General features: G+C 54.4%; 1 protein-coding gene across 6 annotated transcripts in view; it reads left to right on the forward strand.

Moving 5' to 3' along the window:
- Positions 1–16,432, forward strand: part of DNMT3A (DNA methyltransferase 3 alpha) — a 284,321-nt gene that overhangs the window by 138,724 nt on the left and 129,165 nt on the right. For 4 of the 6 annotated variants that reach the window (XM_050948759.1, XM_050948761.1, XM_050948765.1 and 1 more), the window contains exon 7: positions 4,191–4,223. The exons of the other annotated variants lie outside the window; for them this stretch is intronic. In XM_050948759.1, coding sequence (XP_050804716.1) covers positions 4,191–4,223 — 33 coding nt within the window. The remainder of the gene's footprint in view (positions 1–4,190; positions 4,224–16,432) is intronic. 6 annotated transcript variants of the gene reach the window in all.

Raw genomic sequence — 16,432 nt, forward strand, 5'->3', positions numbered from 1 at the left:
TCATGTTGGTGGCAACTCGGCTGAAGCTGACACCTCTCCCCATCACAGACGCAGGTTTCAGAGGAGCACCCGGCCTTCCATAGCAGGGAGAGCCTTCCAGTCGAGCTGTGCTGCTCTCTTGTTCAACGGAATAGGCGAGGAAATGGTTGGATGAGGCCTTTGTGTTTGAACCAGTCCCTTTAGATGGAGGGGCAGCAAATGGTTCTAGTAAGAAATCGGTGACTGTCCATCGATCACTGTAGCTCCTGGGGACAGCAGAAACGCAGACCTCTGTGCGCCAAAAGCACAGGCCCTCCCGCTTGAACTCAAGGAGACTCTGTTTGTGGTGAGCAGCTCAGGGCTTTTAGCGCACAGTTGGGCCGTTCACAGACAGGCTCGCCAGCTCCTGACAGCACCATTAATTGTCTCCGGATAGCCCTGTGAACACTCACGTGCTTTGCAGCCCTGTCAAGAGGAGTCTATAGCTGAGAGCAAAGCTTAGGGAGGTGTGGTGCACACTCAGGAGGTCAGGCCAGGATGTGGGTTATAGCAGGAAGGATCTGCCTCCTTTCTAGTCTCATTCTCTCTCTCCAAAGCCCCCCGCCCCCCTCCTCTGGCCTTGCCATCGTGAGCAGCAGGGGCTTCTGGGAACTCTGGGGGCAGCAGAGCCGAACACTAGACAGCATTCTTTGAAATGGTCCCCGCGCAGGAACTGTATCTCCATGGAAATATTTCTGTTAGGCCTTCAAGTAAGTCTGCCCAGGACAGGGGTAGGAGCGAAGGTCGAGAATATGGTTGGGATCTCCAGGGTGAGCCAGCGCAGGCAGTGGTGCATGAAGGTAACTGACAGGTTAGCATTTCTGTTTTCATTTTTTTGTTCTGTTTATTAAACACTGGACCATGTTCCCTGCTGTCCTTGCTGAGGTGCAGGGCTGGCTCGAGGGAGCTTACTCCCAATTTACAGCGGGGAGATGAGAGCAGAGCCTGGGCTGTTGTCTCTATGCCAGTGACCACACAAATTATGGAAACCAAGATTTCAGCTAAATGACTGTAACCTTTTCCCACTGAGGCTGTTTTCACTCACTGTGGTCAGTGAGACTAGAGCAGTCAGTGTAATTTCCTGTTTCTAGTCAGCTTCAGGTACATATTGTCCTGCCCCCCAGCCCAGCCTAGCCTTGTTGTGTTTGGGCTGTGGAGGCTGCCTGGGAATGCTCAAAACCGAACACCAGCTGTTTTGACAGAAGGAATCGTGTTGCTGAGCTGTGGCTCTGCGAGGCAGAAGTGGACGAAGCAGTGGCTCGGGGCCCCAAGCAGCTCATGGATCCTCGCTTAGTGTGGCTGTACTTACTGAACAAGTGCGGATTGGGTTGCTGTTGTTTTGGTTTGTGGAATAATGTAAGCAGTACTTTCGGGGGTGGATGAGGGGTAAGAGGGAGCCCCAAAATATCCTTGCTTAGGGCCCCACGGGCCAGCACCATGTGTGTTCATGAGACTGGATGTTATTTTCCAAAACCGGAATGTGGGGCCTCGGATGCCGCTGTCTTGTTAAGTAGCATTTTTCTCGTCCCCTCTGGTGGCGCTCCCCGGGCTGTGCTGGACTCTCAGGAACGCCCGGCTGCTGGGTTCTGCTAACCATCTCTGCTTTCAAGTGCAGGTCACGTGGCTGCAAGGGGATGGCTTCCCTGAGACCCTCCTTTGTGTGCTGCTCTTCTGCCCTTGCCCTCTGGCAGGGATCGGTGCTGGCAGCTGCCATTGCCAGCAGCCGATGGCCGAGGAGATCTGAGCTTGGACAGGGGGCACCAGGGGACAGTGGAGTCGTCTTTTCTGTCTGTGTGCTGGTGGCCCGGGGTCTCGTGTGGTTTTGGGTGGCTTTCCTTTCTGCATCAGGTTCTTTTCCTGTTTGTGTCTGTTCCTCTCACTCTCAGGCTGTTTTCTTGTCCCTAACCAGACCCCAGAGGACAGCTCCTCCAGGTTCACCATGTGATGATGTCACACAATGAATCCGTGCATCTCTGGTTCCTGGCATCTGCCACTGAACCCTTCCCCATTGGGTCCCTTCCCTCCCGTACCCCACTCCCCATGCACTGGGAATCCCGAGGGCTGCTGACAAACAGTGGGGAGGAACTGAGTAAGAAGCCTGGAGAAGGAAAGCCTTCCATTGAGTCACTGTCCCGCTGTCTTGGATCTGGGCAAGCAGCAGTGCACCTGAGCCGGCCAGAATGCAGCCAGGACTCCACTTCTTGCCTTGTGTTAGCAGGCAGAGGCCCTGTGGTTGGGCTAGGCACTGTGTGGACATAGAGTGAGACAGGCCGTGCCCTAGGAGCTGATAGTCAGTGTAGGCGAAGGGGAGAGGGGAAAGACGCACGAGGGGAACAGACTGGCCTAGGGCCCCACAGCTGCCAATATAAGCCAGGTTTCCTGCCTGCCCGCCTCTCGGGGCTAATTAAAGTGCTGGAGAGTCCCAGTAAGGTCCTTTGGCCTCTCACTCTGGCTGTGTCCTGGGGACTCCTGCACCCGAGGAGAGCATGCAGGAAGCTGCCTGGAGGGTGTCCGGACTGCAGGGCTAGTCCTAGATTCCACAGGGCAGAAAGAACCGCTGTGATCATCCTGTCATTCCGGTTTGAACTAGAGCAGATCTCCTAGAACCATCCAGTCTTGCTTTCACATTGTCAGGGCTGGAGAAGGGTAAGTTGTTCCCATGGTTAATTCTCCTCACTCTTAAACACTGGCACCTTCTTTCCAGTCTGAATGTGTCTAACTTCCACCTCCCCACCCTGCATCTTATTAGGCGGATCTCTGTTGGATTGAAGAGCTCGTTATTACACATTTGATCCCCATGCCCTTGCCTTTTCTCTGCTTCCCAATGGGATCATTCCTTTTCTCTTGGTTGCCAGGAGAACCAAGACAAACATAATGTGATTAAACTAAAAACAAACCAGAGTAAATAAATCCAGGCTGCAGGGGGCTTTGCCACAAGGCCAGGGCCTGCCTCTGTCCTGCATGGAGGAACCAGCTGCATCTTTGCTGTCTAGGAGCAAAGACTGCTCATCCCAGCATGCACTGCTCTGTTCTGACCCAACAGGCTTGGTCCCATTTCGTGCTGGGATGGGAATTCATTCCTCAGGCTGTTTGGAGCACTGGATGCTGTGGCCTGTAGTCCATGGGCTGAGAGCTGGTGTGTAGTACGCTGTGGATTTTCTTGGACTGCCCTTTGGTCCCCCTTTGACCTACAGCCTTCAGTTCTATCCCGAGGCCTCGAAGGGAGACAGTAGGTGATGGGTCTCCCCCAGAGGGAAGGACCCTCCATGTGTCAGCTGGTTGTAATGTGGAATGTCCACCTCTGTGTGTTCTTGGCCTCGGCCTCATCCTGTAGCAGCCAGTGCTACGGGACTGGCGCACTGCAAGGCATGAGAGCTGCACGGTAGTTGCATAGATCCTGGTGTGAGCCGTAGAAGAAGGGGAACGTTAGGACTGACTGCAGAGTGCACAGAGTTCTCCAGGAGAGCCAGGCCCCTGCCCTGAACAAACATGCCTGGGGAATGCAAAGCAGCTCCTTGTCTGAGTTCTTTGCAGGATGGTTGTCAGGGCTGGTATGAGCTGGGGTGGGGGCAACAGAGTCTGAGCGCTGCACAGCGTGGGAGGCATCAGCAGGAAATCCTTCTGTGGCAGGGATTGCAGACACCTGTCTCCACACTGGATGGCTGGCACAGACGCCGTGGAGACAGCATTCAGTCACAGTGAGGGAGCCTGCCCGAGGCCCACCTCTGCCACGTCCTTGTCCCCTTTCCAGCTATGGTGAAGGAGTGACAGACCTCTGGGCCACAATCTGGGGGATTATGGCTATTGGGCAAGCAGCAGAGAACAGACTAGAAGCCAGGGAGTGAGGGACACCGGCTTCTCACAAAAAACAAGTGGATAATTCCCCACCCCAAAATAACCCCCCTCCTCATCTGTACCTGCTCAGGTTCTGGTGGTGCAGCTGCCCTTGGCTGATGGGCACAAGCATCCATCATCTTCCATCTCACTGAGCAGAAGGGGGCTCCAAGGTGCAGGGCCCTTTCCTGAGGCCTCAGTATGTTGCAAAGGGGAAGGGGATTTCCCTGCTGCTGCAGCATCTGCTTCCCACATGGGGCGGCTGGCAGCTTCTGATGTACTGAATGATGTGGTTGTGTTTGCTAACACCCTCCTCTCCTTTACCTTTCTCCCCACAGAGTGATAATCCATCGGCATCCCAGCTTGACAAGGTTCGTGGCATGGGTGTAACTTCCTTCTGGGGGGCGGAGCGAGGGGCACGGACATGCTTTGCTTCTGGGCAGTGTTTACTGTGACATTGAAATGATGTGTGGGAGGCGCGGAGCCCCTGGGCTTTGTGCGGCTGGACATGTTACAGGGCGTGCCCAGACCTCAGACTCCCAGTCCCATGTTCTCAGACCCACTCGTTCATACCCACACTTCCATTCACCCCATCGCACAGCCACGCACTGGTGTACACACACTGGCAGATAGACATGCACACTTGGACACTTCTAACAACCCCTCAGAGAGTCACACACCCATGCACCGTCATGTTCACTCAGACAGCCCATGCCCCCATACAGTCTGTCCCTTTCTCTGCAGTGTTTGTCACACACACAACACCCTGGCCAGCCTTATAGGGCTAATGAAAAGCTAAGCCCTGGCTGAGATAGCGAGGTGCTGAGAGATCGAACGCTCTGTGTAGCTGCTGTGGACATTGCAGTGCAGACAGCACAGAGGAAAGGGAGGAAGAGATGGTCTCGGAGGAGATCTGAAAATAGACAGAGTCCATTAGACTCTAGCAGATAAATGCAGAAATCTTCTCCGAATGGCAGAAGCTGGAGAGGAGGAAGCCTTTGCGCCAGCACTGGGGGTCGTGTTGAACGGGCGAAGAGGAGGCTGGTGCAGGATGGGTGGTCTGTGAGAGGTCTGTGAAACAGGCTGGGGAAAGCCCGTGGTGTGGAGTGCCTGGGCAGCCAGCAGAGGTGTCCGAGTTTTGGGGGCATGTGTGTGTGGTCCGGGGAGAGCTAGGACTTAGGAGCTGGCTAGCACCCTGGGTGTGCATTGCACTTTGCAGGTAAAGGAAGTGACTCAGTTCCTGCCCTGAGGAGTTTACAGTGGAGATGAAATCAAAGTGATGGCAGCACAGCATGATGGGAAGAGGTTAGCCCAGGGAGCTGCAGTAGTCAAAGTGAGAGGGAATGGAGATTTCAACACAGGAGGAGGTGAAGCCGGGGCTGATTCTGGCAGAGAAGAGGGGACGGCAATAGGCAGGTTTCCAGGCGTAGGAAATGTGGGAGGAAAAAGAGGATTCGGGGGGCAGAGGAGGGCCCAGTGTAAAGGCAAACAGAAGTTTGATAGGGGATGAGTCCCCAAGCTTGGCAGGGCGTGCCCCGCTGACAGACACATCTAGTACCTGACACATATCGAATGTACAGCCAGTTCCTGCCTCAGAGAGTTTACAGGCCAAAGCCAGACAGGACTAGGACACAGCATGCAGCACCATTTTAAAACCGTCTCTGTCTAGATGTATTGTCCTTCTCTAGAGCCTAGGCCCTGAGCCGTAGGTTCTGACCTCTTGTCTGTTAAGCTTAGTTGGCTGTAATATAGCAGTGACAGCTCTACAACTACCGTCCAGACCAGCTTCCTTGTTTGAAGTTCGACTGTGCTAAGTGCTCTAAAATCAACATGGCTACTTGGATTTGCCATGTTGTGTCTCCTGGAGTGCAGGGTTCTGTAAATCCAGATTTGGGGCCATTTGACTAGTGATTCCCTGGATAGAACTCCCTGGGGAGAAAACAGCTTGTCTTATGGTGGCAGTCTGGTGACCTTTTTTTGCTCACAGGTAGAGCTCAGATCCTCACTCCAGCATGTCCAGCTTTCGAGGGTAACCCCAACAGAGGGCTTGGCACCCACCAGCCCTGGGGGGAATCAAATGAAAACATGATTTGAAAAAGCATTGCTTCATCAGTTAGACACGTCACAAGTATCACGTGCTTATCGACCCCCTTAATTAATTCCGCCGCACATGTCTGGAGAGAGGCTAGCATCTGGAAAAGTCACTGTGTGCCACAGGGCCTGAGTGGTTCTGAGGATGTGTTCTGCTCAGTGCCTCTGAGCACCAAGCCAGGTACTGCGAATTCAGATCCAACCCAGGGGAGGAACAGGCAGTTAAAAAAGCAAGCATGTTGCTCCAGTCAGCCTCTGTCCCAGGCAATCGTTAGGTTGGGGAAACAGCCGAGTATTCAGAAGGTGCTGAAACTAGAAAGAAAGTAAACTACACACGCTGAGGCTCCCTGGGAGGGGAGAGTTCTTTGGAGTGGAAGAATAGGAAGAGCAGGGTTGGAGGATCAAGGGATGGGGAGTGGGAGAGGAGAGGAGGAAGGGGTGGGACAATGGGAAACGAGATGTGGGGGTTGAGTAACAGGGAGACTGGGGGAGAGTAGGGGCAGAGGCACCTGGCAGCCCCACATTCCTCTCCTATGTGTGCGCCAGGATCTGGGGGCTTCCAGCCCATCTATGTGGGTGTGACTTCTCCTTCGCTGACCCCCTCAAATGAGACAGGAGCTGGAGGGGCTTGCCTATAGGGAGGTCTGAGTCCCTTTCCCTGCCCCGCCCCCCCATGTGAATTGGGATCTGAGGGTCCCTGCTTTCTCCAGTAGTGTCTGAGCTCCACTCCCTTCCCTCCATGTGTGTCAGGATCTGGGGGGACAGCTCATCTATGTGGGTGTGACCCCCTATTTCCTTGCCCCCTCATGTGACCCAGGTTTTGGAAGGGTCTTACCATTCTGGGAGTGTCTGCACCCCCCTCCTAAATTCAGTCATGTGATCTGGGGGTCACTGCTCCTGTGTGGGTATCTGAACCCTGCTTCCGACCCCCTCATGTGAGCTAGAGGATCTGGGGAAGCCCTGTCCCTCTGGCATGAGGCTCAGAGGGCACCAAGAAAGCACACACTGACACACTGTTGAGGCTGGCTGGGGAGAGGAGCTGAGGACAGGTGTGCTAGGCTCCAATCAAACTCTCTAGAACTATAGTGCAGAGATGGGAACACCCAATGCCAGGAATGGAGCAGTTCCTGTGTCTCAGGGCTGCTGTTTCAGAGTGTATTCATCTCCATGGGGTGTTCCCTTTCATCTGAGAACATCGCATTGAGATAAATGGGCCACTTACCACTGCTCTGAGCCTCTAATTGTGACGTCTGGAACCCACCTGGGCAGAAATCTGAAAGAATTGTGAACATTTGGAGGAAATCTGCCTGTCAAGGTGGTGGGGATCTGATTTGGGTTTTTTTAAGAAATATAATCTGAGTACAGCAGAATACTCAGATGTGCTGAATGTATTTTTGAGAAGAAAATGAATTACACATGCGATGCTCACTAGGAGGGGGAGCAGTGATTAGAGGTGCAAGAGAAGGTGGTAATAGAGGTCTGCAGTGAGGGATGGGGGTGTTCTAGGGAGGGGGATAAATGGGAATGGGCGGTAGGGGAAGGAAGAAGAGTTGCAGGGCTCTGTTAAGGGAGAAGGGGTGGGAGGGGAGAAGATGGGAGGGGTTGCAAACATTTCAGAGCATGACTATGATCCTCTTTCCACTATGCCAGGAGAGAGGAGGAGCCCTAAGGAGTCACAGAGAACCCTGTGTCCTAATAGACAGATCACTGGACTAGGACTATTCCTAGCTCTGCCACTGGCCTGCTGGGTGACCTTGTGCATGTCACTTCACCTCTCTGTGCCTCAGTTTCCCATTGTAAAATGAGCTCTTTGAGCATATGAGCTGCAAATGCAAGTGAGAACTACAGCTGTCTAAATGACCAGTAACTCTTACCAACAAACATTTCTCTTTCTGTTTAAAAAACTAGGAAGTTAAATGGCAAAAACTTAGTTAACGCAGAGTTCATGTTGCTGGTGCTGGATCACACCCTTCCAGAATGCTGAATTGGCAAAACTCCACCTCTAAAACCCAGGAAATACTGAGTTAAGGTAAACACCCAGGCAGCCTTAACTATGGCCTCTTTGAGCCATGCCCCGATACACCCATAACACACAGTCCAACTCTGCCTTGTCCTGTGATGGACAGGCACTGTCTGCACAAGCCCTGTGCTCATACACTGAGCCTATCCCCCCTACAGAGTACCACACTTGTAACATTTAACAACCACTTCATTACCCTTTTACAATCCCTTCCCACTTGCACCCAGGCTACCACCTAACCCTTTACTTTTCCCTCCCCAACATTAAAGCCACAGACACTCATGTCCCACCTCGCTCCTGACAGTACCTATGACAAGAAAACCCCAGTGCCCCACTACTGACAGCCTGCACAATTCTGTGTTGAAGTGGTGCAGATGGGAGCCTCAAGGTACACATGCATCTCTTGTCTGTGGTAGCAGGGCTCAGTCCCAGATCCTCCTGTCACAGTCACAGCTCTGCCAAGCCACTACACCATATTGCTCCACCACTGCAGCGAATGAGGCTGCAGTGCATGCAGAGAATTGCCCATGGCTGCTGCCAGCTCCAGGGGGCAGAGTGAAGGTTGAGTGGCCATGCACCACAAGTCGGTATTTCATGGTTTTCAGAAGTTTGAGTTTTGCTGAACCTTAACCCAGCGTTAACAAAGGTTTTTGCATTTAATTTTGACTGAAAGCCTCTCTTACTTTGTATTCTTAGACTGAACACTCTATGGGGCAGGGCCTGAGCCTCCCACTGTACAGTGGAGACCTGATCCTGAGCAGGGACCCTACAGTAGACATAGTGTGGGTTACTAGGGCTGTATTGTCCCTTTACGGTTGTCCATTTCCAAATCTGTTTTGCTGTGCTTGAAGCAGCCCCCATTACAAAGGGAAGCGCTTCTCTTTGGCCCTGAGGGAAGCAGAGCTGTTTATTTGATCAGTCAGGCATGGAAGGTTCATTCAAAGTGTTAAATGTTCTGTACAGTCACATATCATTTGAACAAAAATAGCAGCTAGTGATTAGAGGGAGAAGACGGTAAAGAGGCAAGGGCCGAGAATGGACTTCTTGGGGAAGAGCAGGAGCCCCTACAGGGATAGAGAACTAGCTGGTAGCTCAAGAGCAATTTCAAGAGGGGAATGGAGATCCCAGCTTAGCTGTGAAGTGGGCCAGAGAACAGTGGCTGCTGTGGGGTCACCAAGAAGGAGCCTTTGTCAGCTCAGGAGAGGAGACGGTTAACTCCGTGGAGGAGAGAGCTTCCATGCTGCAGGAGGGAAGCCCAGGCTGACCTGGATCCAGGACACTGTGTGAGAGGGGCTGGGGAGATGAGGGGTCGTGACTCTCTCAGGCACTTTGCTGAGACAGGGAAGGTCAGAGATGGGGGCGACTGAGAGAGGGCCCTGGGGTGAAAAGTGGCAGATAAAGAGATGGTGAAAGCACCGCAGGTGTAGTAAGTACCACTGATAACTTCCAGACGGAGCCAGGTGGCCAATCAGAGATGTAGTCATGGAAGGAAGGAAAGAGCTTTAAGAGTCTGTATGCCATTAGAAAGACCCAGGAGGGACAATGGAGGGATGCGGGACATAGAGTATGGTGGACAGGCAGGGCCATTTCATAGGGACTGTGATCCAGACCCACTGTCCTTTGTAAAGCATCTGAACAGTGCCTCAGCAAGTGATGCCAAAGCCATGTTAGCTGGAGAGGGAAATGGCCACCATGCTTTGGCCAGATTGGGGGGGTCCGGAGAGATGATGAGGCAGAGAGCCACAGGGACATCAAGACCAGCAGGGAGAAGGCCCTTGCCCAGTGGTGAGGTGGGAATGGACAGAGGGGTTTTGTGAGTGAGGAGTGTAATTTGGAAGTGGATGGGGAGGCAGTGGAGGGGCTTTGAGATGCCGGGCCGGTCGACTGCTTTGTGAGAAAAGGCTCACTGTGAGCAGATGGTGATCGTCACGCTTGGCTGGAATGGGGTGAGCTTGGGGCCTGGAGAAGAGGTGAATGATGCAGAGATGGAAATGAAGATGACAAGTGCCCAGGGGACTGAGGGAAAGGGAAGGGGAAATGAAATGGCATCCGGGCCCTCGTCGCCAGTCTGAGGAGATGGGGGGGGTTGTCCAGGCCCCCATCGCCTGTCTGAGGAAATGAGGGGCATCCGGGCTCCCGTGGCCTTTCTGAGGAGATGGGGGGGGCATTGGGGCTCCTGTCGCCAGTCTGAGGAGATGGGGGGGCATCCAGGCTTCCGTCGTCAGTCTGAGGAGATGGGGGGCATCTGGGCCCCCGTCGTCTGTCTGGAGAGATGGGGGGCATCCGGGCTCCCGTTGCCTGTCTGAGGAGATGGGGGGGCATTGGGACTCCTGTCACCTGTCTGAGGAGCTGGGGGGGCATCCGGGCTCCTGTCGCCAATCTGAGGAGATGGGGGCTTCCGTCACCAGTCTGAGGAGATGGGGGGGCATCCGGGCTCCCGTCACCTGTCTGAGGAGATGGAGGGCATCCGGGCTTCCGTCACCAGTCTGAGGAGATGGGGGGGCATCCGGGCTCCCGTCGCCTGTCTGAGGAGATGGGGGGGCATCTGGGCTCCCGTCGCCTGTCTGAGGAGATGGGGGGCATCCGGCCCACCGTCATCTGTCTGGGGAGATGGGGGGGCATCGGGACTTCTGTTGCCAGTCTGAGGAGATGGGGGGCATCCAGGCTCCTGTCGCCTGTCTGAGGAGATGGGGGGGGCATTCGGGCTCCCGTCGCCATTCTGAGGAGATGGGGGGCATCTGGGCCCCCGTAATCTGTCTGGCGAGATGGGGGGCATCCGGGCTCCCGTCACCTGTCTGAGGAGATGGGGGGCATCCAGGCCCCCATCGTCTGTCTGAGGAGATGGGGGGCATCCGGGCTCCCGTCGCCTGTCTGAGGAGATGGGGGGGGCATCGGGACTCCCGTTGCCAGTCTGAGGAGATGGGGGGCATCCGGGCTCCCGTCACCTTTCTGAGGAGATGGGGGGACATCCAGGCCCCCGTCGCCTTTCTGAGGAGATGGGTGGCATCCGGGCTTCCATCAATGGCCTGAGGAGATGCAGGGGCATCTGGGCTCCCGTTGCCAGTCTGAGGAGATTGGGGGGCATCTGGGCTCCCGTTGCCAGTCTGAGGAGATGGGGGGTCATCCGGGCACCCGTCGCAAGTCTGAGGAGATGGGGGGCATCTGGGCTCCCATCGCCAGTCTGAGGAGATGGGGGGTCATCCGGGCGCCCGTCGCCAGTCTGAGGAGATGGGGGGTCATCCGGGCGCCCGTCGCCAGTCTGAGGAGATGGGGGGCATCTAGGCTCCCGTCGCCAGTCTGAGGAGATGGGGGGCATCTAGGCTCCCGTCGCCTTTCTGAGGAGATGGGGAGCATCCGGGCGCCCGTCGCCTGTCTGAGGAGATGGGGGGGCATCTGGGCCCCCGTTGCCTTTCTGAGGAGATGGGGGGCATCTGGTCTCCCGTCTCCTGTCTGAGGAGATGGGGTAGATCTCAGCCAGTGGAGTGTGTGTCTGAGCGGTCAGTGGGGAAAAGGGGTTGACTAGGCTCCTGGAGCATATGTGAGGAAATGGGAAGGCACCTGGCCTGCTGTCGCCTATCTGAGGAGATGGAGGGAGCATCTGTTGCCCCTCCCCTGGTGCCTGTTTTGAGGAGATGGGGGTGCAGCTCGGCCATTGGAATGCATGTCTGAGGGATGGGCAGGGTTCAGGTCTGAGATGTCTGAGGGGATGAGAGGGCATCTGAGGGGTGAGCAGGGGGCATCTTAGAGATGGGTGGGAAGCAGGGGCATCTGAGGGGGGAGCAGGGGTCCTTTTAGGGGTGGGTGGGAAGCAGGGTTGTCTGAGGTGGCGAGCAGGGAGCAGTGGGGGTCTGAGGGGAGGAAGGGGCATCTCAGCCCCACAGATCTGGTTTGAGAGGTCGGGTCGCAGTCCTTACTGCGTGATTGGGAGAGGACAAGGGCGTGCTGGCCCCCGCAGCCTGGCGGAGATGGCAGAGGAAGGGACCGTCTCTTCCCCATGACTTGTCTTTGGGAACTGAGGCCTCAGGCTCTGTCGTGCGATTCAGGGTGTCTTGGCCTGTTTCACAATTGGAGAATCCCCCAGCTCCCTGCACAGGGACGGGGGCAGGAGCTGCTGAGGGAAGAGGTTGGGGTCTGTTTGCCCTTTAGAAGTGTTAACCAGCTGTGTGCCATAGCCAGATGCTGCTTCTGGGCTAGGGAAGCAAGCAGCAGATGTATCCAGCCCACCCCAAACACCCTTCCTACCTCTGCCCATCTCTGCGTTGGGCTGATTGCAAGAGCTTTTCCTCTAGCATGCTCTTCCTGCCTCCCTCGTTCATCCTGTCCTCTCATTCTCTCACTGGCCGTGTCAGCTGTGTCTCCCTAGCAACAGGTCCTCTCCCAGCTGCAGACGGTGTGGCTATTTATAGACCCTGCCTGCCAAGCGGCTGCTCTGGGCAGTTGCTTTCCATCAGTACAGGGCTGGGGAATGGGGCCCGGGGCCTGGATTGCCAGGGTGGCTCTTCTCTCCCTCCTGCTGCTGACCCCCCAGGATAGTTCAGCGGCGACCTGCAAGCCACAGCAGGGGGCTGAATGCAAGAGGAGGAGCTGCATCGGGGTAGCGACAGTGGGGAAGTCTTGGGGGGCGGAATTTGAGTTCAGCTACAGCCTAAGAGGGGAGGCCCTGAGTTCCAGACGCTCATTGTACCAGTCCTGTGCACCTCACAGGCAGGCAGGGCGCTGCGAGCTCTGACAAAGGCTTTGAAATCAGGGAGGCTGCCTACAGAGAGAAGCCTGGTTGCTGCAGTTTGAAGTCTGCAGGACTTTTGCTTGCACATAGTTCAGTCTTTTCACTTACTCATTGGTTTGAGGTCTGACCCTGTGCAAAGCAGATGGATTCAAAGGACAAGTCTGATGAGGAATAGCCCTGCTGTCTGCAGGTCAGGCCTGTGACTTCCGTCCTGGCACTGCTCTTCCCTCCCTCTGGGACCTGGGTTAGCCAACTTCCTGTGCTCTCATAGAGCTCAGCCCTGTGCCTGGAGCAAGCTTGCCAGAGACTTGCAGAGCTGCAAGAGCCCATGGGTTTGATTTAGTTGGGGTTGGTCCTGCTTTGAATAGGGGGTTGGACTGGATGACCTCCTGAGGTCCCTTCCAACCCTGGTATTCTATGATTCTATGGGGACAGGGAGCCCCTGGCAACAAAGGCTCTGACTGATGTCACCTGTTCTGTCTGTGTCCATGTGATTTCCTGAGCTGAATCTCTCCATCCCAGATCCATGCCCCTTACCCATGGCACATGTTGGTGTTCTGCCACCCAGGCCCGACAGAGAGAGGCAAACACATGAGAAGCGACAGAGGAAGGGCTACTAGATAGATGTGGAGAAAGGGTGCCAAATTCAGCCCTAGGAGCAGGGGCTTACACCACTGGGAATCAGTCCATCAGGGTAGATGGAGCTCTAGCGAGGAAGAGATGGAGAAATGCCATGTTTGGGGAGATGGAGAGAGACTGAGGATGAGAGGTGGGCCTTCACCTCAGGTCATGGGTTCTGGTGCACCTTTCCTTCTTCGCACCTGCGGGCGTTCAGTGGGGCTGGAGTGTAGCGAGCTGGGAGACTCGGCAGTTGTGTGTGGACAAATATCCGCATCACAAAGCCACCAGCACAGTTTCCTGCATTGCTGGCAGCGAAGTCCTGGAGACTGATCTGCAGCCTCACCTCAGAGGGGATCACACTAGTTCAGGCTCAGGTATGCTGCTTTGGGGTTGTATGGGGGGTGCTTGCCCTCCTGTTGCCCAGGCTGTGCCTTTTTTGTGGCTGCATAGAGACTTCAGTCTGGTGCCTGCTGATTTAGAGCCATGTGCAGCCCTGGCACCACTTCCACAAAGCCCAGTGGGTGTGGTGTGCAGGCGGGAGGGCAGGAGTTCCCTTCAGGAGGAGATTCTGACAGAACAGGGATCCAGAGGGGGCTGTAGCTTTCTTGCACACTGGAAGCTGCAGCAGATGGATCTTGGTTTTGATGGTAAGGATTGTGCCCTAGTCTCCTACATTAGTAAGAATGGAAATGGCCCCGCGCCAAAACTCCAGCTTGGGAGTCAGATCCAAGCTCTCAGCTGGAACCTTTCTCTGGAATGGCCCGAACTTTGAGAAAGTCTGGATCCCAACCTGGGCTTTGGGTTGGTCCTGTTGTAGAAAGACGAAATTAGCATCTGCATCTGAGATTTTGTTCTGGGATAAGTTTTTCTTAGGACAGGCTTCACTGGATTCTACCCTGCAGCCCATGGCACCTGGGGCTCTGCCAGGTTGAAAACCTGGCCTGACCTTGATTACCCTTTAAAGAGTGGAGCAGGCGACACTGGGAAACCCATGCTGAAGGGACGTTAATGTGTCATGGCAAAGTGTGCCTACATTTACCAGCAGCTCAGGGAATACTGAAAATGAGAGGCAAAACGTTGTGCAGCTGCCACTTTAAAATAATAACAAAATGCCAGATGCTGCCTGGATTCTGACTCTACAGAGCCCCTCGTGACAGTGGGGGTCAAAGTGATACTCAGAGGCCAAGCACTGGGGACGGTGAGGCCACACAGGTGTGACCCATGGCAACTAGCTATCTTCTCTGTTAGCTACGTGCTTACGTTACCCCATCACTTTAGCAGCTGCACACCTCTATTCGAGGATGTCTGTGGATCCACACATGCGCCTCAGACACACAAGTTTAGAGTCTTTGCGTCAGTGTTCCTTGGGCTGCACATGCGCTCTGTGCCTCCTCATGCTCCCATATGAGGGCATAAAAGGTGGAACAGCCACAGCCCTCCCTCAGTTCCCCTTTACCCTTGTGGCTGCAGGACAGAACCTGGGCAGTAAAAGCAGCAAAGACCTGGGCAGTGTCCAACCTGTTTCTGTGGTTTCTAACTCGTGAAGAAATCTCTCTCCACCCTTTTTTCTGTTTTTGATTAAGAATTTGTTAGTTGTATGTTCAAAAGAAAGGAAAAGGACAAGCAGAGAACCTCCCATCCTCCGCTGTACATCCCTTATACAGCAGAGTGAAAGCACTTCATGCCAGCCGTTAGCAGTGACGGATGCTAAACCTTGTCTTTGCTGCAATGGTCTGATGCCCTTAGTCAGTAGACACAGCAGATGCCTCAGGGTAGAACACATCCCTGACAAATGTTCCCTCTGCCGCTCCTCCTTGTTTCGCACCCAAAATTCTTGTGATGGGAGTCTCAAACTACACTTATAGACTCATAGACTCATAGACTCATAGGTCAGAAGGGACCAATCTGATCATCTAGTCTGACCTCCTGCACAAGGCAGGCCACAGAACCCCACCCATCCATTTTTATAACAACCCCTATTCCAGGACCGAGTTATTGAAATCCTCAAAAATGGTTTGAAGACCTCAAGCTGCAGAGAAACCACCAGCAAGTGACCCGTGCCCCACGCTGCAGGGGAAGGCGAAAAACCTCCAGGGCACCTGCCAGTCCGCCTTCTTGGAGTAAACATGATCCTGGAGAGAAGACGTTTTCCAAGATGGATCTGAGGAGACCCTGGCTATCAGGCGCCACACGTCTGGCTCCAGCAGGGAGAAAAAACCTGAAAGTGGACCAAGATGATCAGCCTCAGCACCAGCTGCATCAGCATCTGCATCGGTGAAGACAGCTTGAGAGACTGTCACGCCAGTACCCGTTGACACCAAGATCTACACCAGTACCAGCTCTGACCAGTGAGCCCTTCTGAGGAGCAACCTTTACCCCTCCTCTCAGCACTGGAGCCAGCACTGACTTCAGCACCAGCACCAGTACTGCATCCAACAGCACTACTGATCTCTGAGAAGTACTTCTCCTTGCAGTTCCCAGGCCAGTCCTCCTCTCCCCTTCAAGCTCGGAGCACTCTCCTGAGAGACCGGAACAATACCCAAAAGGGTATTCCAGAAGAGCCCTGTTCCGGGCTCTGACACATGACTGGCAGTGGATGACCAATACTAGTATAATGTGCTGTCATGGCCATACTAGCTTTATTGGGGCCCTCCTTGCCACAGGCCCCAGAGTAAAGCCCCATCACAAGGTAGCTTGGGAGACACTCCAACTGTCCTCCTCACCTGAATGAATCCTTGTCATCCCCCAACAAGGTTGTCACCTCATCCCTAACACTGGCTGTTGATTTTCAGGCCTTCCAAGACTGGCTCTCAAGGAGAGCTGAAACTTTATACATCGAAACAATGGTGACCCAAAACAATACACATAAGCTGTTCAACACATTCAGCTCCTCGGTCCTACAAGACTTGCCCTTCCAATTAATGAGGACATATTGGACCCAGCAAGGGGTCTGCAGCAGACCCCAGCCTCACTTCCCTGACTTCAAAGCAAGTAGAAAAGTGCTACTTAGTCCCTCCTAAGGGCCTTGAACATTTCTACACATAGCTAACACCACAGTCCAAGAGAAGAGCTGATCCAAAGAGGAGACTCCAAAAGATAAAAAACCTGAGAAACTGAGCCAC

This window comes from Gopherus flavomarginatus, chromosome 4 (genome assembly GCF_025201925.1).
Source record: "Gopherus flavomarginatus isolate rGopFla2 chromosome 4, rGopFla2.mat.asm, whole genome shotgun sequence".
Taxonomy (NCBI): domain Eukaryota; kingdom Metazoa; phylum Chordata; order Testudines; family Testudinidae; genus Gopherus; species Gopherus flavomarginatus.